Source organism: Aspergillus stella-maris, assembly GCF_047715825.1.
Source record: "Aspergillus stella-maris strain CBS 113639 unplaced genomic scaffold BDV14scaffold_34, whole genome shotgun sequence".
NCBI lineage: Eukaryota > Fungi > Ascomycota > Eurotiomycetes > Eurotiales > Aspergillaceae > Aspergillus > Aspergillus stella-maris.
Genome location: NW_027396828.1, coordinates 302415 through 323616, shown reverse-complemented (window position 1 = coordinate 323616; position 21202 = coordinate 302415). Strand labels below are relative to the sequence as shown.

The 21202-nt window shown below is 50.4% G+C and overlaps 8 protein-coding genes across 8 annotated transcripts; 5 read left to right on the top strand and 3 right to left on the bottom strand.

Moving 5' to 3' along the window:
• Positions 1-7: 7 nt before the first annotated feature.
• Positions 8-2353, top strand: BDV14DRAFT_175223 (uncharacterized protein). Its single transcript, XM_073769032.1, has 6 exons — positions 8-683; positions 737-1174; positions 1250-1532; positions 1601-1704; positions 1757-1922; positions 1990-2353. Exons 1-6 carry the CDS (start codon positions 73-75, stop codon positions 2068-2070), a joined length of 1683 nt encoding a protein of 560 aa, XP_073627297.1. The 5' UTR covers positions 8-72; the 3' UTR covers positions 2071-2353.
• A 2720-nt stretch (positions 2354-5073) lies between these two features.
• On the top strand, positions 5074-7166 carry BDV14DRAFT_175221 (inorganic phosphate transporter). Its single transcript, XM_073769031.1, has one exon. It carries the CDS (start codon positions 5282-5284, stop codon positions 6998-7000), a length of 1719 nt encoding a protein of 572 aa, XP_073627296.1. The 5' UTR covers positions 5074-5281; the 3' UTR covers positions 7001-7166.
• A 273-nt stretch (positions 7167-7439) lies between these two features.
• On the top strand, positions 7440-7742 carry BDV14DRAFT_201103 (uncharacterized protein; the record flags this gene model as incomplete). Its single annotated transcript, XM_073773671.1, has 1 exon — positions 7440-7742. The coding sequence occupies one exon, from the start codon at positions 7440-7442 to the stop codon at positions 7740-7742; it is 303 nt and encodes a 100-aa protein (XP_073627295.1).
• A 1343-nt stretch (positions 7743-9085) lies between these two features.
• Positions 9086-10842, bottom strand: BDV14DRAFT_209461 (major facilitator superfamily domain-containing protein; the record flags this gene model as incomplete). The annotated part of the gene is made up of 5 exons (XM_073775652.1): positions 9086-9599; positions 9655-10039; positions 10095-10279; positions 10332-10640; positions 10694-10842. The coding sequence occupies 5 exons, from the start codon at positions 10840-10842 to the stop codon at positions 9170-9172; spliced, it is 1458 nt and encodes a 485-aa protein (XP_073627294.1). The 3' UTR covers positions 9086-9169.
• Positions 10843-13429: 2587 nt separating this feature from the next.
• Positions 13430-15826, bottom strand: BDV14DRAFT_175215 (uncharacterized protein). Its single transcript, XM_073769030.1, has 7 exons — positions 15309-15826; positions 15137-15254; positions 14692-15085; positions 14335-14642; positions 14069-14275; positions 13776-13994; positions 13430-13712 (listed from the first exon to the last, which is right to left on the bottom strand). The coding sequence occupies exons 1-7, from the start codon at positions 15530-15532 to the stop codon at positions 13620-13622; spliced, it is 1563 nt and encodes a 520-aa protein (XP_073627293.1). The 5' UTR covers positions 15533-15826; the 3' UTR covers positions 13430-13619.
• Positions 15827-16501: 675 nt separating this feature from the next.
• BDV14DRAFT_201100 (uncharacterized protein) lies at positions 16502-17802 on the top strand (the record flags this gene model as incomplete). The annotated part of the gene is made up of 2 exons (XM_073773670.1): positions 16502-17147; positions 17243-17802. The coding sequence occupies 2 exons, from the start codon at positions 16502-16504 to the stop codon at positions 17800-17802; spliced, it is 1206 nt and encodes a 401-aa protein (XP_073627292.1).
• A 63-nt stretch (positions 17803-17865) lies between these two features.
• BDV14DRAFT_78504 (uncharacterized protein) lies at positions 17866-18923 on the bottom strand. Its single transcript, XM_073777524.1, has one exon. It carries the CDS (start codon positions 18901-18903, stop codon positions 17929-17931), a length of 975 nt encoding a protein of 324 aa, XP_073627291.1. The 5' UTR covers positions 18904-18923; the 3' UTR covers positions 17866-17928.
• Positions 18924-19131: 208 nt separating this feature from the next.
• On the top strand, positions 19132-19823 carry BDV14DRAFT_175210 (uncharacterized protein). Its single transcript, XM_073769029.1, has one exon. The coding sequence runs from the start codon at positions 19599-19601 to the stop codon at positions 19752-19754; it is 156 nt and encodes a 51-aa protein (XP_073627290.1). The 5' UTR covers positions 19132-19598; the 3' UTR covers positions 19755-19823.
• The last annotated feature ends 1379 nt before the right edge of the window (positions 19824-21202 follow it).

The following is a 21202-nucleotide window of genomic DNA, read 5'->3' as shown; positions in this document are numbered from 1 at the left end:
GGGTACGTGTCTACCTGATTACTCTTACCTTGACTTTACTCGGAAGTTTCTTCCACCACTACCAGCGCGACCATGGCAATCTTCAAATCAAAGCACACGGTCGATGCACCGGCGACAAATCTGCTAACATACCTCTTGTCTTCACCCTTTAAAGAAGAAGGAGCCTGGCCTGCTACAGAGTCTCTCCTAACTTCAAGCAATGGACAGCCGGCCTATACAATCGAGCAAATAAAAACCCTAGTCAAACGCCTCGGTCAAAGTCTATACCAACTCGGTGCCCGCGGAAGAAAAGTCATCATATACGGCGACGGCAATATCCACTTTCCGCTCGTTATGCTGGGCATCATCGCTGCAGGAGGAACAGTGAATATTCGTCCCCAGGGCGAGGCGCAAGATCTTGCGAACAGATTGAGGGAGTTGGAATGCGACATTGTGTTCTTTTCGCCGGGGGCTAGGGAGACGGTCGTTGAGGCTGCGCGGGAGGCGGGTGTTTCAAGGGAGAGGATTTTTGTCGTTGATGAGTTTCTGCAGGGACAGTATCAGAATGGAGGTTTGAATGACGAGAGGAAAGTGAGGCACTGGAGTGCGCTTTTCGATACTCCAGAGGGCGATGACTATCAGTGGCCTGAACTCTCACCTGAGGAGTCGAAAAGCACGACCGCTGTTTTATTTGATACATCAGGGTAGATACATACCCCTCGCCAAATCCCCAGGCAAAAGCTCATTCATATCTCAGAACAACCGGCCTCTCCAAACTAGTCGAACGAACACACCACAGCCTAATCGGCAACATCGCCCAAGTCCTCCAGCACTACACGCTACGTCCCCGCGACAAAGAAATAACATTCTGCAACTACCGCGTCTGCGGAATGGGCTATCTCCTCCTCGGGCTGCTCATCCCCCTAAAGGCACGATACAAGACGATCTTCGCGGCGCAGGTCGACACGGATACTTTCATTGCCACGGTAGAGAACATGAAGCCGACTTGGGTTATGGCGCCGAAGCATCTGATGCGTGATGTGCTGTTGCGTAAACCTGAGATGAGGGGCTTTGAGACTGTGAGGCATGTGCTTACTGGTGGAGCGATTATCCCGTTTGAGTTGATTGATGAGTGGCAGGGGGCTTTTGGGGGGAGTAAGAGGGTGCAGGTGCAGAGTGTTTATGGAATGAGCGAGTGAGTACCCCCATAATACCGTAGAACGCCTATATGCGTCCTGTCTCTATGAATTAAGGCTGATCTTTTCTTCAGGGGCGGCTTCTTCACGATCCCACACCCTGATGACCCAGTACAAGACGACACAACTGGGATTCTACTTCCCAGTGTCGAAGCAAAGATCCAAGATGATAACGGGAAGCTTCTATCCACAAATGAGAAAGGCAATGTATTTATTCGCACGCCCTTCGCTATGAAAGGATACCTAGGTGATCCAAAGAAAACAGCAGAGACGATTATGAAAGACGGCTGGATTAGGACGGACGACGTTGGCTGGATAGATGACAGGGAGCAACTCTATATCGCTGGGCGGAGAAAGGTACGTAATTTTGCGCATTCACGCACGATCCTGATAGTAGATAGCCCAGCTAATCGATTACACTACAGGACATCTTCAAAGTCCAAGGCTACAATGTCACATCTAGCGAGATCGAGTCGGCTATCACCCAGCACCCGGGGGTTAGAGATGTTGCAGTTATTGCTGTCACCCTGTACGCGTTTCCATCCGTGTTCAAACTATCCTGTTCAAACTAACTTCTATAGACCCAATGAATCTGAAGCAGTTCCCCGCGGGTACATTGTCCGCACCGCTGAGTCCGCGTCAACCCTTACGGCCGAGGAATTCACATCATGGATGCAGAAGGAGATACACCCGCATCTGCAACTTGTCGGCGGCGTGGCGTTTATCGAGTCCATTCCTATCTCAGCGGTAAGCTAATTATTTATGTGGATTGACTTACCTGTGCTTTCAACTAACGCTGTTGTATCACCCGCAGGGAGGAAACAACAAGGTCGATCGTCAGAAACTCCTGCGGATTGCGGAGGATGAGTTGAAGCTTCAGAATGGAAAGCACTGACTGGGTCTTAATTGACTGCCACTGCTGCAGATAACATCAGGAAGTATCAAATGGCCTACCATACGGTACCACGTATGTAGCCGACAGAACCATCTCAAAATCCATCACAGGATCAACATTGACTGCAAATATGAGGCGCTACCCACAACTATGTATTGCCCCAAACGTGATTAATCACTATAAGAACTCCTTTAATCGGCCTAAGTTGGATGGAGTCCCGCATCAAGTTCGCAGTATTGACAACTAGCCTAATAACGTCAGTGACCTGATGATTGGAACGGACTTCGTGGCAATAAACACAGTCATAAATACAGTCGTTCTAAGTGTTTCTTGCTTTCCTTATTCTTATAACTCCTCATGAGGTGCATATACAGCATCATGGGTCTCTTGATGACTTGGTGCATCGAACCTCGTGATATAGGGGTATGACCCCGTGGCGAGGCTGACAGGTCGTTCTTTCCTCAATAAGTTGAGCAAAACTCATATGGCAGGTGCGATGGACCCCGAAGTCGGCTGCTTCCTGTTTTGAGTATTCCAGAACGCGCCTTCCCTAAACAGCGCCGGGAAGTATCTGGTTGTAGGCAGGTGCGATGAGGACTAGATACTTCGTTCCTTCCTTTGCGAAAGCACTAGAGTTGCCCACACCAGGGACCGGAAACTACATGAGCGTAGTTTAAAGATAAGAAGCAGGCTTTATATATGTTGTAGCCAGATTTAGACACCTATTGTTCCTGGTATTTATCTTCCAGCGCAAATGGCCCATGATAAAGCGAATAACATAGAGCAGTCTGTAATGAGGTGAAAGACGATTACTGAAACCCCAAGTCTAGGGTTCTAGACTGGTCTGTGAACGTGGGGAACTACTTCAACTCAGATTAACGAATCTCTATTCCAAATCGATCAGGAGCATTGGAGAGGGAGTACGCCTCCCGCCACCACGAGCGTCGCCGTAGAATGGGAAGTTGGAACTCGGCAATGAAGACCGAGTCGCCTTGAAAGGCAAATATAACCCGGCGTATGGTAGCCGGGTTCCTTAGATGGTAGTCGCCACACCAAGCCAACGCGATGGGATCGCTTGGTAGCTACCCTCGCCGGGTTGAAGAAAGAAACAGACGGCTGGGAGGGAGGTAGGACGACGAGCTCTCTTGATTCGATGGAGAATAAGTCGCCCTCCCCCTCCATCAAGGGAAAGAGATAAAACTGACGGGATGGGCGCTGGACGTTAAAGAGCAAGACTAGGGCTATGTACAGCCGATAGCTGATGCCCTACATACATACTTAGTATGGCTTCGGGCGTGGCCTACCATGCGCCCAGGAATGTCTAGACTATCTGCCTCGCTCTGGCTTGCTCAGAGTAGATCCGGCTGCTTACGGTTAGAACATTGAAAGTTCTGTGCCATCGTCTGCGTTGTCCAGTTCTTGTCAAGTGCGCGATCGTATGGTGGTGACCAACGACGCCGACCACAAGCACATCAAGAACACAAAGTAGAGCGTGATCGAGACTCGAGACCATGGGACCTGAAGTTCCCGCTCGACTACCTACCAAATAAGCCAAGACGTAGAAGGCGACATCGTGCCTGATCCAGTATATATCATAGGCTCTTGCGGAATTCGCTTCGCTTGGCAAGGGTGGAGGAGAGCTGGAGCAGCGGGCTTGAATGCAGCTGTTCGCCCTTGAGCAGCAGTGGTTCGAGGGCTGGATTTGACATGCATTAATATTGCACCACCGATCGAGCGGCCCTTGAGCTGGACTAAGTAGTACCTGCGCTGTTAGATCGCGGTTGTGGAGCCACTGGCTACGGACAATATGACAGTGGTATCCCCGATTCTAAGAGGGTCTCAGCCAACCCGATTCCCGCCAACCTTACTACGTGGATTTGCCTCGCGTAATAGCAATATGTAAATTGACAAGATCTATCAAAAACAAGACAAGCGAGTGATAGAAGTCAAACAACGCGATATCAGTTTAGAAAGAGTAGTCCAAAGCGAGCTCCAGGAATCGCTGGTCACTTATGCAGGAGGTTGCTTATTCTGTACCCCGTGGGCGACGCGCCCTAGCTATAGAGTACACTTGGGTAACGCCGACTAGTACAGATCGCCTAAACAAGAAAGAAGTTCTAGAAAAATTTACATACAGCAGTTCGGGCACTCCGTGTGGCCTGAGCGATCTAGCCACTGTCTACTGAGTAAGTAGCCGATGCTAGCAGCGCGATCAACACTACCTAGGAGCAAGAGCGCACGATTTCCCTACAAGAGGAACCGAATAATAAGCAGATGACAGGCAACCGACCTGAAGGAGCAAAGATCCCGAATTAGCGCAGTGGAACCCCGACTAAAGCTGCAAGGAAACCGCTTGGTGCAGACGTCGAGATGACAGCTGCAGCGGCAAGGATGCACTGATTGGGGCACGCGACTGCGTGGAATTTCCAGAACATAGCTTCCAAGCCGTGGCGAGATAGAGCTAACTTGATATTTTGACCCACGTGAGAAATGTCGCAGGATTGATAAGTTGATCGAGAGCATAAAGTCTTGGAGGAAAATTCTGCGGCTCGGCGGTGGCATTGTAGGTGGGATGAAGGCCATCTGGAGCTGCGAGACAACCCCACGTGTGGTGTAACGGTGCAACAGCCAACACGAGCGCCACAGCATCTGGACTGGGAACAATAATTATGGGGGGGTATGTGGATGCAAGTATTATGAAAAAGTATGAGGTCGAGTGCCCAGATGCCGAGAACGAGTTAGGGCTGCTCATTGGCGGCCAAGCGCATTGGCGTTTGTTTCCCACGCTCGGCGCTGCAAAGAACCAATGGAAATGCAAAGGCAGTGGAATCTCAGAAAGAATAATGGCCATAAGCTCAGGAACGTGCTCGAGGATCAAATTTAACTGGATTATCCATCGGGAGACTCCCTTGGCGCCAAGTCCGCTCCTCTGGCCTCCCACCTGCCCACCCCGGCTGCAAAGAGCCAATCTCTGCCGGCTGAGGCTTCACGTTCTGCGCGTCCGAGATGAATCCTGTCGGGCGACCCTTGGCAGGTTACGCCCTGAATCGTGGTTTCGCCTCGACTGATGGACCCTGGACGCGCAACAGAGTATTTAATGTCTGACCGATCTGCACCTGGACTTGTTCTCACTATTCACTCACCTCAAGACTTCAAGTCGACAACAATTCAAGGCTTCTCTTGATCCTTCCAGCTTCAAGAAGCCACCGCAATGGCGCCCCCAATCACCGCCAAGTATGACTGGATTCTGGCTATCACCTCGATGGCCTTTGTCTTCAGTGCTGCCAGTAACGGTGCCAACGATGTCGCCAACGCATACGCCACTTCGGTCGCAGCCCGAACCCTGAAGATGTGGCATGTCGGTATCCTGTCCGTCATCACTGAGTTTGTCGGTGCTGTCGCGCTGGGAGACCGTGTCACCGACACCATCAAGTCCGGAATTATCACCCCCGACCGGTTCATCGGTAACCCTGGTACCTTTATGCTTGCTATGGGTTGCGCTGAAGTTGGCTCTGCTGCTTGGTTGACTACTGCTACTTTCCTCGGATGGCCTGTCTCGACTACCCAGTCTATCATCGGTGCCCTTGTCGGTGTCGGTTTCGCGACCCAAGCCGACATCACCTGGGAGTGGACTGGTGGTAGTGTCTCGCAAACTGCTGCTTCCTGGGGTATTGCCCCCGGCATTGCCTGCGGTTTCTCCGCCATCATCTTCGGAACCCTCAAGTACAGCGTTCTCGAGCGTGACGACCCTTTCAAATGGGGTCTGCGCATGATCCCCTGGTACTTTGCCTTGACCGGTGGTATCCTCGCCCTCTTCATCACCATCGAAGCCCCCACCGCACCCTCCCTCGAAGAGTTCGGCGCCGGCAAAGCCTCCGGTATCATTCTCGGCTGCTTCTTCGGCTGTCTTTTCGTCGGATACGTCTTCTTTATGCCCTACTTTCACCGCCGCCTGGTGAAGAGAGACCCCCGCATCCGCTTCTACCACATCCCACTCGGCCCCCTCCTCTGGACCGAGAACCCTCCCATCTACTGGCCGCGCCAGGGCGAGTGGCAAATAACAAACCACTACGAAGACGCCTACGGCATCGTCAATGCCGGCGGCAACGCGACAGCCCCCCATGGTGCCCAGCAGCCTGGCGTCGCTAACCCCGACGAGAAACAACAAGCGCAAGACACCGACCTCGAGCGCAACCCCGACTCCGTCACAAGCAGCCCCGAGATCGCCCCCCTCAAGCGCGTCATCGAGCCCCAGGAACGCTTCCTCGACCCCGTCCGCCACCTCTCCTGGGCCAACCCCGTTAAATGGTTCGGATACCTCAAGTTCGGCTTCCTTCAGGGTGTAACCCGCGACGTGATCACGCACGACTCCCAACTCCTCCGCGACATCCACGCGCGCGCAAAGCGCTACGACGACCGCGTCGAACACATGTGGACATACTGCCAAGTCATTTCAGCCATAATGATGTCCATCGCGCACGGATCCAACGACGTCGCAAACGCCGTCGGTCCCTGGGCAGGCTCCTACCACACTTTCAACTCCGGCGAAGTCAACACCGAAGCCACAACGCCCATCTGGTTCCTCGTCATCGCGGGTCTCCTGCTTGGTGGTGGATTCTGGTTCTACGGGTACCATATCATGCGTGCGCTGGGTAACAAGATCACGCAGATGTCGCCTACCCGTGGATTCGCTACTGAGCTTGGTGCTGCTACGACGGTCCTGCTTGCTTCTCGTCTCGGATTGCCGGTTTCGACGACGCAGTGTTTGACTGGTGCTGCTGTTGGTGTTGCACTGATGAATTATGATCTTGCTGCTATTAATTGGCGCCAGATTGCGTTTATTTTCTCCGGTTGGGTTTTGACTCTGCCTTGTGCGGGTTTGATTGCTGGGTTGCTTTGTGTTATGGCGCTTAATGCGCCGCATTTTTAAGGGGGTGTTTGGAGGAGTGAACAGGTGGTTGAGAGGAGATTTTCTTTTGTTGTGCATGTATGTTAATGCTATGGCTTATGCTGGTATGTGCTTTTGGTTGAAGTGAGACTGCCGGTGTTGTTATATTAGACTTTACTATACCCTTACAACTTAATTGCTATCAGTACTCTTTCTTACCACTGTATATCTGGGCCCAATATGTGTTTGCTCTTTTCTAGGAACTGATGCCTCGTCGGTCGCTCCTTCCCTGAGGCGTGTGGTCACGATAGTCTAGGGCGCCGTGTCCTGCGCTTTCCTGCCCTCATTGATCTTTCGAATCCACTTGATCCCGGCATAGACATTTCGAAAGCACCTTTGTGATTTTGAATGCCATTATATCACACGCTTGCGAAAAACGCATTATGATTTTACGCCATTTGTTCGAGTTTGGTTTACTGAAATGAAGATTGCTGGTGTTGACCTCCAGGCCTACAGTGCCACAGAGCAACTCCTGTACAGCTCTGCGGACCTTGATCTTGAATTATGGACGTACGTTGGTCCACTGGGAGAACTGCCGTCTGCCTCGTGGTTCTTGAAGCACAGGCAGGACTATGTCCCCTTTCGTATCCTGAAACTCGAGTACGGACACGAGCCGGAAGATTGGCGACTTTGGACGACGAACCCGATTGATGAGTTGGTGGGTGAGTTTTGGGAGATGGTGGAGAGAGAGGAAGAGGTTATGCCTGGAGCGTGGGTTGATTAACTGGAACTCGTTGCGTATTCTATCCAACAAGCACATCTACAATCTATCAGAAAGGTCAGCAAGGCTGCTAATTGTTTTATATCTCATCAAAATGTGTTTTCAGCATAGTAATCTCTATTTGGAGAGGAGGGAGTCTTCAATCTCAATGTAAACTGATTCATCTAATTAGACCTTTTGCTTACGATGTCATTGGCTCGGAATGCTCAAAACGCCTATGAAAACTGGCAATTGTAGAATGTGTGTCATGCTTCCAGATCAAGCTAATGTTCAGATAGACCCTGTAGTTCCTGACATACCCGAATGGCCTCCACCATGGAGGAGGTACCTGTAGCGCCCCGAACAGTATCTATATACGAAGACAAGATCTTTATAGGAACTGCGTCATCGATTATACAAAGAGCAATATCAAGTACTCCGTCCCCACGCTATATGCTCGTCATCTGTGGGCCCTAGTCCCTTCTTCCGATTAAGCCTATACCGCTTCGGTAGAAGCACCTCCCCAGCGCGCGGCAAAAGATGTCTCAATCCGGCATTATCAAGCGCCTTCTTGAACCAGAGCATATTCTCTTTCGCCATTTGACGAGTTGTAGCGATGAACCCCACGCGTTTCCCCGTCGCCGGATCTTTTTCGGGCGTATAGTTCTCGAAGCGGCGGCTTGTCATGAAAACGAGGTACCGTACGTGCTGTGCAAGATCGGGTCTTTCATGAACTGTCCGGAGGAACGACCACAGGTCGAGGAGTGTATCGGGGTCGCTGTCGAAGCGGTAGTGTGCGTAGAGCCAGGGCGTGCAGATTTTGTTCCAGTGGCGGTTTACGCGGCAGAGGGGGGTTGGGAATTGTTTGAATGTGTGCGGTTATAAAGCTGGGTTGCAGTCTGTGACGTGAGTGAGGATTTGTTGGAAGATTTCGATGGGGAGCGTGTCGATTTGGGTTTTGGTGGAGGGCATGCTTGGAAGGTGTTGTTTTCTGGGTCGAGGACGGAATGGATGAAGTAGAGGGCAGAACACGCGACGCAGAAGATGAGGAGATGGTAAACAGTCGAGATTTAAGAAAAGAGAAGAGCATATATAGACCAGTTGAACAAAGCGGTTGTACCTGCTACAACAATAAATAGTGAATTCACACCTGTGGAATTCGTTGAAGCAGAGATAACACAATGAATACTAGAGACCTGTACCCCTTTATGAAGAAAACTGCTCAAATAAGGTCGGGGAGATATGCGGCACATTCAGGGCTGGTTTAATGGATCTAATTTGCTATGTAGCATGGATACTCGTAAGTGTTAAAGACGTAGTTACTTGAGCCACTTCCAAGACACCTAAAGCGCCAATGAAGACAGTTCCCAGTAGTTGATAATGGTTAAGGTCCGAAAAATATAGGCAATAACAAGACAGAAATACTTCAGCCCTTCTCCTCCATAGGATGCTTACACAGTATACCTAAAGAAAGTCGCAGAATCGCCCTTCTCGCGCTCCGCCACCCGCTCCGCCTCCGTATACTCGCTAGGCGCCTTATACTCGCGATCGCGGCGCGCATTCTCCCTCCTCAGGTAGATCGTCATAATTGAGCAAAGGATAGTGCTCATCGTCAAAGTACCAATAAGTGTTCCGTGTCCAACGCGGTAGTGCGGCTTATCCTGAGAGCGATAGATGAAACTGGAGAGCACACCACCGAGGTTTCCGCATCCGACGTGCATAGCAATGCCGACACTGCGCTTGAACGACCCGCCGATGTTGTTCCCGTTCCACGCGACTCCTTGTGGGACGTTAGGGTAGATGCCCGACGCAGCGAAGAATGTCCCGGCGTATTTGACGCCGTTGTTGTTTGATGAGATGAGCATTATGAAGCCGACGATGCTGCCCCAACTGTTAGCAGATGTATCAAAGCCAAGGGAAGGAAAAGAAAACATACGCAACAATATTAAAGAAAATCATTGACAACCCCCTCGACCCCTGTCTATCGGCAAGCAGACCACCGCCGATACAGAAGAAGCAAGCAACTACATAAGGCGGGACAGTCATGAGCTGCGCTTCCTCATTCTCATACCCCAGAGAGGAGACGATAGTCGGCATGAACAGCGATATCGAGTAAAGGGGGGTGTAGATCCCGATGGTGATGAACATGTGCACCCAGATCTTCCAGTCCTTGACGGCCGCCCAGAAGTACTTCATGTCGTATTCGTCTGCGAGGGAGGACCGGTCTTCCTTTAGGCGGCGTTGGACTTCTTCTTTTTCGTCGGTGTTGAGGAATTTTGCGGTGTCGGGGTAGTCGTTCATTACGTAGAATGAGGCGATGGCTGATGGACTGTTAGAAATATGCGCTGGATCTATTGTATGTGATAGGAGACGTACCAATGATGAATGTGAGGATACCCTCAATGATAAAGATCCAGGCCCATCCACCTCTGCCACCAATGCCGTCCATCTCGCTGATTCCTCGTGCTAGAAGACCGCCGAATGCACCGGCGGCAGTGGCAGCTGAGAAGAAGATGGCCATCCGGAATCCGCATTCGTGGCGCTTATACCACATTGTAATACTTCAGAAGTTAGGCTTTGCAGCAGGGGAGGGAAATGAGAGTGAAAACATACTAAAAGGTCACACCAGGGAATAGTCCACCCTCAGCAATACCAAGGGCAGCTCGAGCGACAAGCAATCCAGCATAGTTGTGCACCAGACCCATCAAAGAGCAAACAATACCCCAGGCAACCATGATTGATGGGATCCACAGAGAAGGTCGAGAGCGCTTCATCATGATATTGGAGGGAATCTCGGCAGCAACATAGAAGGGGAAAAAGATGGCAAGTGCAACATTGTAGTCAAGACCGCTCATCCCCAGATCATCTTCGAGGTTTGCGAGACGCGCATTTCCGATATTCGTGCGGTCGAGAAAACTCAGTCTGCGCAAGTTCCATCGTTAGTAGTGACAATTGGAGACAGGGGTGTAACGTACAGATAGAGCAAAGCAAGCCATGGAATCAAGACCAAGTCAATCTTCCGAACCAGCTTTTTTGTAGCAGCCGAGTCAAACCCATCGGCATTGGAGCCCCTTTCCAGCTCCTCGCTGCTGCCACTGTCCTGAACAACCTTCTTCTCATCCATTGTGTACAGAGTCAACCAGCAGGAGAACGAAGAAGGGAATGACAAGAAAATTACCCCAGATAAGCGGGGAGAGTGCCCACTTTATACGGGTCCTTCCCCGCCTCCTCAGGCTTACTGACAGTTCCAGTCCGCATATTATGCGAAGGTCAAGGAACTCTCGAGTCCACCCTATCACAACCAAGGATCTGTCATCTCGTGCTGCCGTGCTTCCTCTCGGCGTACCACGACTGGACTCTAGGCGAGATTAGGCTCAAGGGAAAAAGATAAGACAGGAATAGCAACCCCGTCTCCCAAGATCGTTGAGAAGGCGTCCTTGGAGTCTCCCAACAGCACGGAAGGAAATCCAATTCCAGAAGCCCAGCCCAACCACCTCGCACGAGCAGCCTCTTGCCTTCTGCCTCCTTTCTCTTGCAGCCTGTCGTGTAACGCGCAGGATCACTTGTCAAGGCTCGTCCCCTTCACCCAGAACTCAACCAGCACTGCCGCCAAGCAAGGAACCCCCAGCGCACTGGTGCCAATGTGCCACGGACTATCGGACACAGAACCCAAACCAGCCTGGGAGAGCGCCTCCCAAGGCGCGCCACGCGCTCCTGTCCAATCGCGTCGAAAAGCAAATATCACAGAGAAACTCAACGACGCTTGGCGCGTGCCGTTGCAATCTTCCGAATTGCGTTCTCACCACGCCGAGCCGTCATGACGAGGCCCGAAGGATGATGGTGCAATGCCACTGTCTTGTGTCTGTCTTATCGATGACACTCTCTGGTCTCGTGGCGGTTGACGAAGGACGGTTCCAAGAGAAATAAGGAGATTCGAGGGGGATTTCATAACCGGATTTTTGTTCCTTCTCCTTTGCTCCACGCGGGGACCCCGGACGGAGGGAATCGGTGTGCCACTTGGCGCCAATGGGCCAGACTCGTTGTGGCGGGCGGCGTTGCTTCGTGTGCATGGAAGCCCGTCGAATGTTGGGAACTCTTTGTTCGAATCTGCGATCGATCTGGCTTGGAAAGAAGCACCAAGTCGGCGAAGTGGAAGTTACCCCAGAGTTTGCAGCAGTTCGTCGTTGAATTTAGCATAAATGCTATGTATAGCCTCCTTCTCCAACACTACCCTCCCTACTGCAGCAGGTATCTCTCCGCATGTCTCGACAGCTGGACTTGGCAGCCTGTCAGAATCTTGGCGGATTGGATCTCTTTTCCTCCCTTGTTTGTCTTTTGCAGGATTCAACTGCAGTCTGCGACTAGTTCGTCTGCAGTTCAGCCCTCCCATCGCTGCACGGCCAGCAGGGACAGGGAATGCTTCTGAAAGGCATGGAACGCCTGAAACTGGAACTGCTTTCTTTCGAGTCTTAAGCTTTGGCCTCGCGTTACTCTATCTGCAGGGATGATCACGTATCTTACTCTTGAATTTCTCCGCCAATATATTGGAGATCTTCACCAGACTATTAGTACTGTGATATGGGCAGCGTGATACTTGCGCGACTCTAGGGTATTATATAGTGGCACGGGACTCCGAAGGTAGAGCTCCTTTATGTCGCATTTGTGATTATTCTGAAATTCGATATGCGGGCGCCATCTGATCCCTGTCTGTTGTGCCCCCTCTCATTTTTGGGACTTTTCGGTTGCCTCTGGATGGTCGCTCGCCTTCTCTTTTCTTGCGTTGGTTTAGGATTAACCATCCGGCAACATCTGGAACTCATAGCAATAGCTCCATCTGTCTCATGATATCCAAGTCTCAAGATACAGAGAATCCACGTAAACCAGACAAGACCGACCCTCGATATTGCCCATAGACATTCTATCACTCACTTTCACTCTCAATGCCCCGGTCGCGTATGTACCTGCTGCCGTCCACAAAGTAAGCAAATGCCGCTTGACTTGGCTTCGAAGTCCAAGAATTAGGTCTCGCCCTGAGGCACTGGACTAGAAATAGGAGTTGCCCCAACAGACCCTTCAACGAACTGCGGTCGTCTTTAGCTTTTGCGGCTGATGCTTGGTTTAACGAGATGTTGGCCTTTCTCCGCGGAGTGCGAGTATTGAGTCTAGGTTACTGCATGGGCGCAAAGTAGCCCTTGGGACGTGGGACTATAAAAGAAACGTTTACAAAGCCAGTTTGGTGTTTGAATGTCGATGGATATCCGTCTAATTAGTCATTTTCTCGAGATTAGAAAGTATCAAAGATATCTTTGTGATCCTATGGTTCCCAAGGCAATAGCCAAGAAATTCCATGTATAGAATGAGGGAGTCAAAGGAAATCAGTGAAAATCAGACACCGAGTCATTGCTTTTGGTTTTCGCCTGCGCCATTGTGCTCCTAACATATCCCTCAGCTCGTTCTTAAAATTCTGACTTTTACGATAGGAAAAGTTGAATGCCTCAAACCTATGAAAGAAACATTCTGAAACGGAAACGTAGTGATGCTCTTGATTCGCGACGATAAATGAGTCTCCGGAGTTTAAAGAAGAAATCCGCGTTATATGGGCCGTTTCTCTCACTCTTATGCATGTCGGGCAAGAAGTAGGTATGTGAAACTGGGCCACAAGCTTTGAATCTAATGGAAGGTTGGTTATAAGTACAGAAGATACATCAACGCATCGGTCATATTCTCTAAGTCTTGGACCGCTATTCACTATGAAAAGTGCAACAAGGATGTTGAATCCAACGTAAAGAAAACAAAACGGACTGAAAAATGTTGAATCAACCCAAGCTATCAAACACTGTAGCCTTACACTACCCAAAGTCGCAATATAGATAATCAACGGGAGAGAATCCAGAAGCCACCTCAATCTTCACCCCAGAACTGAGGATTACCCCTAGCGGCATCACAAATGGCACTGATGCTGGCTTCCATGTCGGTCGAGACTTCCTCGGCGCCCTGAGTCAAAGTAAGAGGATGCGTCAGTTGCACAAGTACCATGAAGAATAGAGAGCCGCTTACGCTAGCTGTTATATTCTCAATCTCTAGAAACGCCTTGTCACACCACTTGACGAGGTCACGACGGTTGGTTTCAAAGGAATCCATGTCGGCGCGGCTGAGCCTCTCCATGGAATGGAGACCATCTTGTATGTAGCACCGTGATATAGTGACGTACGTACGCGAGCTCCTGGAAATGGCTGACAATCGAGCTTGAATGTTTATTATATTCTGAAGCAGGGTCTGTGAATGGTAAGTTAGTAGCTGTCGGTGTTTCAATAACAGAACAAAAGCGGCGAAACGAAAAGGCTCGATACCCTTTTCTCAAACTTGCTAAATTTGGCGGTCTCTTGGCTGCTTTCTGGAATATCAAGCATTGACCCGCGTTGGAAGGCTTCGTAGCTTGAGATTGTTGTTCCAATCACGATAGATAGGTCCTTGAACCAAGTTGTCAAGCCCGTGATTTGTTGCTGTACTAATGTGAGCTGCTGCGCTGAAGTCTGTAGGACTCGCTTGAGAGTTTCCTGGGAGCACTTGGTCAGCTTTGCGGGAGTGAGAGGGCAGGCTAGAAGTGTATACACACGAGGTCCAACTTTGGCCGTGCCAATAGCTCAAGGTTCATTTGGGAATGGCCGTGCGACACCGCCACGAGACGTTCAGAACAAGCCGAATACTCTTGCTTTGCCTTTTCTAGGTCATCTTTAGCCGTGGCTATTTCATCATGTAGGGTTTGGATCCTTTCGTCCATGGCCTGTTTGGTTATCGTTGCCGATTCCCCGACTAGTTTTGTAACTGATTCCACATGACTTTTGATTCGGGCGTCATATTCCTTAGTGTTGCGCTTCTGTCCTCTCCAGATTATCTTCAAGGCAGGGATTATACCAGGCCAATCTAGACGGTCAGCAAAATGCGAAAAAGGGATATATTGCGAGAAACTGACAATCCTCCCCTTTGGCAACAAGCTCTGAGACCCGATCAAAAATCTCATCATTCGAAACAGCACCGGGAGCTTCTTTCTTCATGAACTGGATCAGCTCATCCCGCAGCTCGTTCCATCTTCCTTGTGCTTTATTACGGGCTTCTGTCGCCTTCTCCAATTCATTGCGAGAGACTCTGAGCTCTTCTTCCGAAGGAGATCCGCCCGAGGGAATGTTCATATACTTGCTTATTTCCCTCTCGAGGTCCGTAATAAACTTAGACCATTCACCAAATTTTTCCGCAATCTCAGAGATTGTCTGGCGGAATGTTTCGATTGGGTGTTTGAAGGCTTGGAGCTCTGCGCGAAGGGCAACTTCACGATGAGGACGAGAAACCAGGTGCATAATATACTCGACCTAAACATGTAAGCATCCATCACAAGAGCATACAATACATGGTTGATGTACCCGCGGTTGCATGTCTGATGTCATGGCCGCTAGCCTCAACATCCCCGCTTCAGAAGTAGAGAACGCATTCTTGCCCATGGTTTTGCACTGGAATAGAAGGGTGTTGAGCGGCGTCTCCCTTGGGTATTCATTAGACACGATGTGAAGATAAGACTGAGTTTACGGTACGCACCTTTCTGTGGAATCGGGTAATTGAATTGGCAAATGGATAGTCCGTAGTTCTTCATCGCTGCCAGACACCACACATGTTGCTAGGGCGGATATGGTCTCTGGGAATACACGGGCGGGTAGCAGCCATGTATCTGTAGTACTGAAAGAAGTTTGTAGCCTCTGCAAGACGAGCTCTGCAGATACCTGCAACTCCTCAGCCAGCTTCTCCTGAGATATCAGAGACATGGCAATTGCAGCAACCTCCAGACAGGTCTGGCCAGCCAAGGGCGAAGAAAAGACAGGGAATCTAAGGGGCTTTGAGAGTCAGGAGAATATTGAAGAATGAGGATTATCATGAGTGAGACAGTGAGGACTGGCGAGGTATTTATGTCTGATGAACTGCTCATGTGCTGTGGCCACATCATGTAATCGAAAGTGTGCAATTGATAGAGCTGGGGGCTCATAGTAACGGATGAATCGCGTTCGTACCCAGCCTTGGACACAGTGTCCAATAACATGGCCCTCAACCTGCAAGATCCCTGCTAGCTGCAGCTGCAAGCAGATTTTATTTCAGCCAGCATCAAACGTGCATTGGACACTCCAATAAATACTCTCCGTTCAAAATCATGTGGTGCAGCTCGAGGCTGACGTGGGTGACCGAGGCCGTTGCTGGCTTGCGGTCACACCTTCCCAGCTCAAGCTTATCATCCAGCAGTGCCTGAGGCCCGAGAAGAAAGTACGACCATTCTGAAGTTTCTACAGTCGATAAAATGGAGCAAGCTAGCGGTTGCGCATACAATCAAGTGAGCGACGACATTCCAAATGCCGAAGCTGTGTTTCCGTGGCCTATCCAACACACAGATACGGGACAAGGTGATTTCCGGCTCTATCCCACCATTTCGCCAACACATATCCCGGATGAAAGAGTTCCTTTTAGCTCCGACCACGATCAACCCGTGGGGCAGTTGGAAAGGGTGAAGGAACCAATGCGACGGCTGTTGCATGACCTTCGCCAGACCCAGGCCAATACGAGACCAATATTGGAGTTGGTTTACGGTGTGCGTCTGACGTAAGGACTCTCCAAAGCTGTGTATAAGAAGCAGAGTTATTACTAGACGCTGACGAGATGCGAGAATATGAAGACGAAACCAACTATCAGATGCAGTCGCCAAATTTGGACTGGAAACCAAAAGAAGCAAGAATGATACACGAGAGATGGCAGAGGCAAAGGCAATGCGAGCACCCCACGGCCCTGCACGGCTGCCGAGCAAGAAAAGACTCCGGCCTGAAGCGTGGTTGAAGGCCCTAGAAAAAGGGCAGTTGGTTGAAGACCTGAAGACGGAAATCAAGCACTGGCATTCTTCCCGAGAGCCCCCAAGGATTCAAAGCCCCGACGTTTACGAGCATTTGGAGATAATGCTGGCCAACGTTCATTCCTTTACAAATTACCTATTCAAGGATCCAAGCTGGAGTTTTGACCGCGTTGAAATGTTGGACCCCAGCGGGTCTACCGGGGAGGGGGGGAGCTGGAAGCGCTTCAGCGATCAGGTCTGGGGTGTAAGCTCACTTTTTCGACAAGGGCACAAATACGAAGGAAGTGTCAAATTGAGATGTCTTCTTCTGGAGGCGGCAGATACAATCGACCCTGCGGATCCACAGATTCTAGTTCGCATTTGGCGAATATCCCGATATCTGCTTGGCATATGCAAATCACTAGGGAATAACAATACACTTCGCAAGGTGATGACGTACCTTCGTGACTCGGTGGAGCTAAAAGCTGTAGGGGGAAAGGAAAATCCTGCTGTGAAGCTACTTGATACATTGGCAAACATGGATGTCTATTACCTGAACTGGGCTTTGAGTATCGGCCAACAGCGAGCCCTTCAATGCCTCCAAGATGTGATCGGCTGGGGCCATCCTGTGGTCCTCTCAATGCGGATCTACTACTGCAAACAGTGGGCTTCTCCATAGAGAACCGAGGGGGCATCGTGGGGTACTACGACAAGGCGCTCGAGATGGCAGACCAGTTCTGCGGTCCAGATTCCGACACGGCGTTATCCATCCTCCATGACTTCACATACTTCGTGCACTATAGCAATAACCAAGAAATATCTCCGACTGCCGCTGGCCTGGCTAGTCAACTATGGGACAAAACAAACCTCACCATGCTGGCCGGACAAAACGTTTGGAGTGCAAAGACACAATACTTTACATTCGCGTCCCAAGTTCTTGCCGAATCATGCTTGAGACAGGGCAACACATTTTGGGCGACTTGGTATATAGAGTATGCGGTTCATTTACTTCGCCAATCAGACCGCGAGTGCCAGATCCGAGCTGATATGCTTCTGGCCCGATTACATCGGTGGCTGCGCGCATGGGGAGAACATGATTCTGCGGAAGCGGTGTCCGCGCGAAGAAAGGTGTTGATGCAGTCTATTAACAAGTTGCTAGCGCAGGAAATTGATGAGTTTTATTGCGAGGTATGCGGAGTTCTTGCGGCACTATCAAATTGGTGAGCTGGAAGGATAGCAACCCTCCCGAGCCTGATTTTGTTCTTCCACCCCGACTCCCCGCCCACCTTTTTTCTTTCATTTGGGAGAATCCTCACGGTTCTTGGTATATTGTAGCTAAATTGACACATATTACCCTCTGAGCTGCCGCAAAGTTCTCCACAACAAAACCTGCGCATACAAAACATGAAACTCATAGAACCACCCCGGCAATTTCTTGAAATCCCTTTCACGCTCACCCCCTCCACATCCCATATTCGCAGAATCCGGATACAGATCCGAGCACTCGAGCGTCACATACGTAACTCTCGCCGTCTCATCCGAGACCCTCTCAACGATGAATTCCTGGAAGCCACCGTCCATCAGTCGCCAGGGAGCATAATAGGCCGCTGCTTTATTCACGGCGTTGATAAGGGACTTAGGGAACGTCCAGTATATCACCGTCCCTGCGGCATCGATCTCGGATGTTTGTTGAGCCCGTGATATGGCTTGTTCATTAGATGGGAATTCGGAGGGTGGCAGAGGTGGCCCTGATGGTAAATCTGGCCGCATGAAGGGCATTTGTCGCGTTGAACTCCAAGCTCCCAGCATAAACGCCCCAAACTCCCTCCGCCCAAATAAATGTGTACCCGGTGCATATGAGAAAGGCGGGACGTCCCTGTCAAGAAAAAACCGCTCTGGTCCCTTCGCGCGTCCGTGCAGGAATGCCCTCATGAAATTTTGGGACTGGGGGTATACGTCTTTTGTCTTTTCCCAGTCCTCATTGTCTTCATCGTACTGGTAGTATCGCTCTAATTGCGCAATTGGGACATCAACCTGGAGCGCCACAAACGAGGGCATCCACCGCGTTTTCCCCTCTTCCTCTCCACCCGGCCACGAAGAAAGAAGCACGGATTTGTCCCTCCCCCATGGCTTTTCGAGGCCACTGCTTGGTTCCCCGGATTCAATGAGATTGCGACTTGCGCTTGATGTGGGGAGTTGAGTTATTGGTACCCTTGGACAAGTCTTATCGAGTTGTTTCTTGGTGATGTAGAGTGTCAGACTGCCTAGGGATAGGAGGGAGATGGCACCTGTGAGTTTGGGTTTTGATGTAAGAAAGGAGGCCATGATGAGTTTTTATGTTCATGGATTCATAGAAAGTTAGGTGAGTGTCTGAAGCTGTTTATTTAAACAATAGGTAAAGACCAAGCCGGTCCGTCCCGAATGCGGCTGAGCCTCTTCCATCTGTCACGCGCTGGCCCGGGAATGGGATGTCGGTGACTCACTGGATGCTGTGCCGAGGACCCGAAATATACTTACAAAACAAAAGCAGTAAATATTGCATTGCGGCTCAAAAACAAGATGGTACGTAAATCACCTCAAAGTATAACACATACACCACTCCTAAACTAATCATTCCTCCCATAAGGCGGAGGCGGCGTGCTGTCCCTAACAACAGTCTGACCACCAGGCCGCGGAAACCTCATCGGCAACTCAATCTCACTCCCAGCATTCGGCCCCCTCATCGCCTTCCTCCTCTTCGAAGCGGCCCGATGATGCCGGCACCAGAGTACCTCGCCCAGGACAAGAAAAACGATAACAGGGACCACGACGCCAATGACGATCTTTGCGCGGGTGCTGAGACCGCTGTTTCTTGTTGATGTACAGGATATGCTGGAGGAGTCTTCGGGATAGGTTGATGTTGAGTCTAGGGTTTTGGTGAAGGTGTCGCAGTCGAAGGAGGTTGTGGAGGAGATGGAGATTGTGTTGAAGGAGGTTAGGTTTAGGGTTGCTCTGTTTGATGATTGGAGGGGTTAGTTCGGATGTTAAGGGGGGCAAGTGGGAAGGGAGAGCAGAACCTTTCGATAGCCCCGTGCAGATTGATGTCTGTTCGCGTTTCTGTTAAGGATGGAAGGGAGACCCTGCGTTGGACACCTGTTAGTCGCGGATCTCAAACAAGATGTATGCAAGATGTTTAGATACCCTGCCACACTCCCACCAACCTCAAAATGCGTATCAACATAGCTAAGCCTAGGCAAACCCAAAACAAATGTCTCTGGGGACTCATGCAAGTCCAAAAGCAGGCCGGCGGAATAGTTCTCATCACCAAGCGCCCACATATAAGTATCAGGATCATACGGTGGCCCGAGGGTAGTGAGTTGTGGCATGGAAAGACTACATGAGTTAGTGCACTGCAACATAGCCATCCTTGCTAAGGACGCAATTGGCTCGTATGCCCGTACCTTCTAATCCGCCCCTCGATATGGATGTATCCGGAAAACTCCAGAGACGGGAAGTCAAGGCGTACTGCGTGCTCTGGCTCAGACTCCGTATCGCAGTCAGTACAATGAGCTATATGCAGCCTCTGAGTGACGTTCTGCAAGCTGCCAAGGTGGATCCTGTTTCTCGAAATTAGCAAGTGCCACCCCGAAATGTATCGAATCCTAGCAAATATTATCTCGGGTCTTACGTGGATGAATTATCGCCTGAAATATCAATATTCCGCGCCTTAACCAACGAATCTAAACGAACTATACCCGCCGAAACCTCAACATCCAACGTCTCATTCAACTTAGGCACAGAAACATTCCATCCAACAGCATCAAGTCCATCGCCTAACCGTTCGAGATTTGGCAAGTCAATGAATGAATCATTTGCCGTCAACCTCGCCGAGAAGTCGCCGCCGAGGCTGACGAGGTTGGGTAGCTCGATGTTCCCATTATAGCTCATTTCAAACACTATGCTGCCGTTTATTTCGCGGCAGTCGTGGATTCGCTGGGTTAGGTCATCTGGGCTGGATATGAAGAGTGTGCTGCCGTATGAGATGTCGCAGTCTTGGGCTGCGGTGACTAGTGTCTTCTGTTAGCGCTTTGCTTGAGAGGTAAATGATGCCTGGGCAATTTACATACAGGCTGATATGGTCCCTAGGAGGAATGTCCGCAACAGAAATTGAGTAGACATCATAACTGAAGACGTAGATATTTCACCGCTACCAGGTCCTTCCGTGCAGATCAGAGAAAAATTCAGCCTTAAAGAAGACGACGGACCTTCCACATTCTCTATAACCCTCGTGATGCACACAACGCAACTACGAACGTGGCGCAGACACCGGCCAAGACCCTGGGCAATATCTAGGCACCTCCCAGTCATGTTGACCTTTAACTTCGAAAGGAAAGCCCCGCGGCCAGCTGGAAGTGATGTTGAAGCGCCGAGAAAAAGTGTCCGGCTACAGGTTCTAAGCCACAGGGCATGGATATCTCTAAGAGGCAGCCGGGGAATAGGCCCGGGTGGGTTGGGTTGGATTGGCCTGACCCCGCCTGTCTGTAGATTAATGCAAACATAGTGCCCGGCTCTAAGCGATATCTTTCGTTTTTGCCATACACTACTTGTGAGGATAAGTGTATGGATGCATTCTAGCTGACTAACA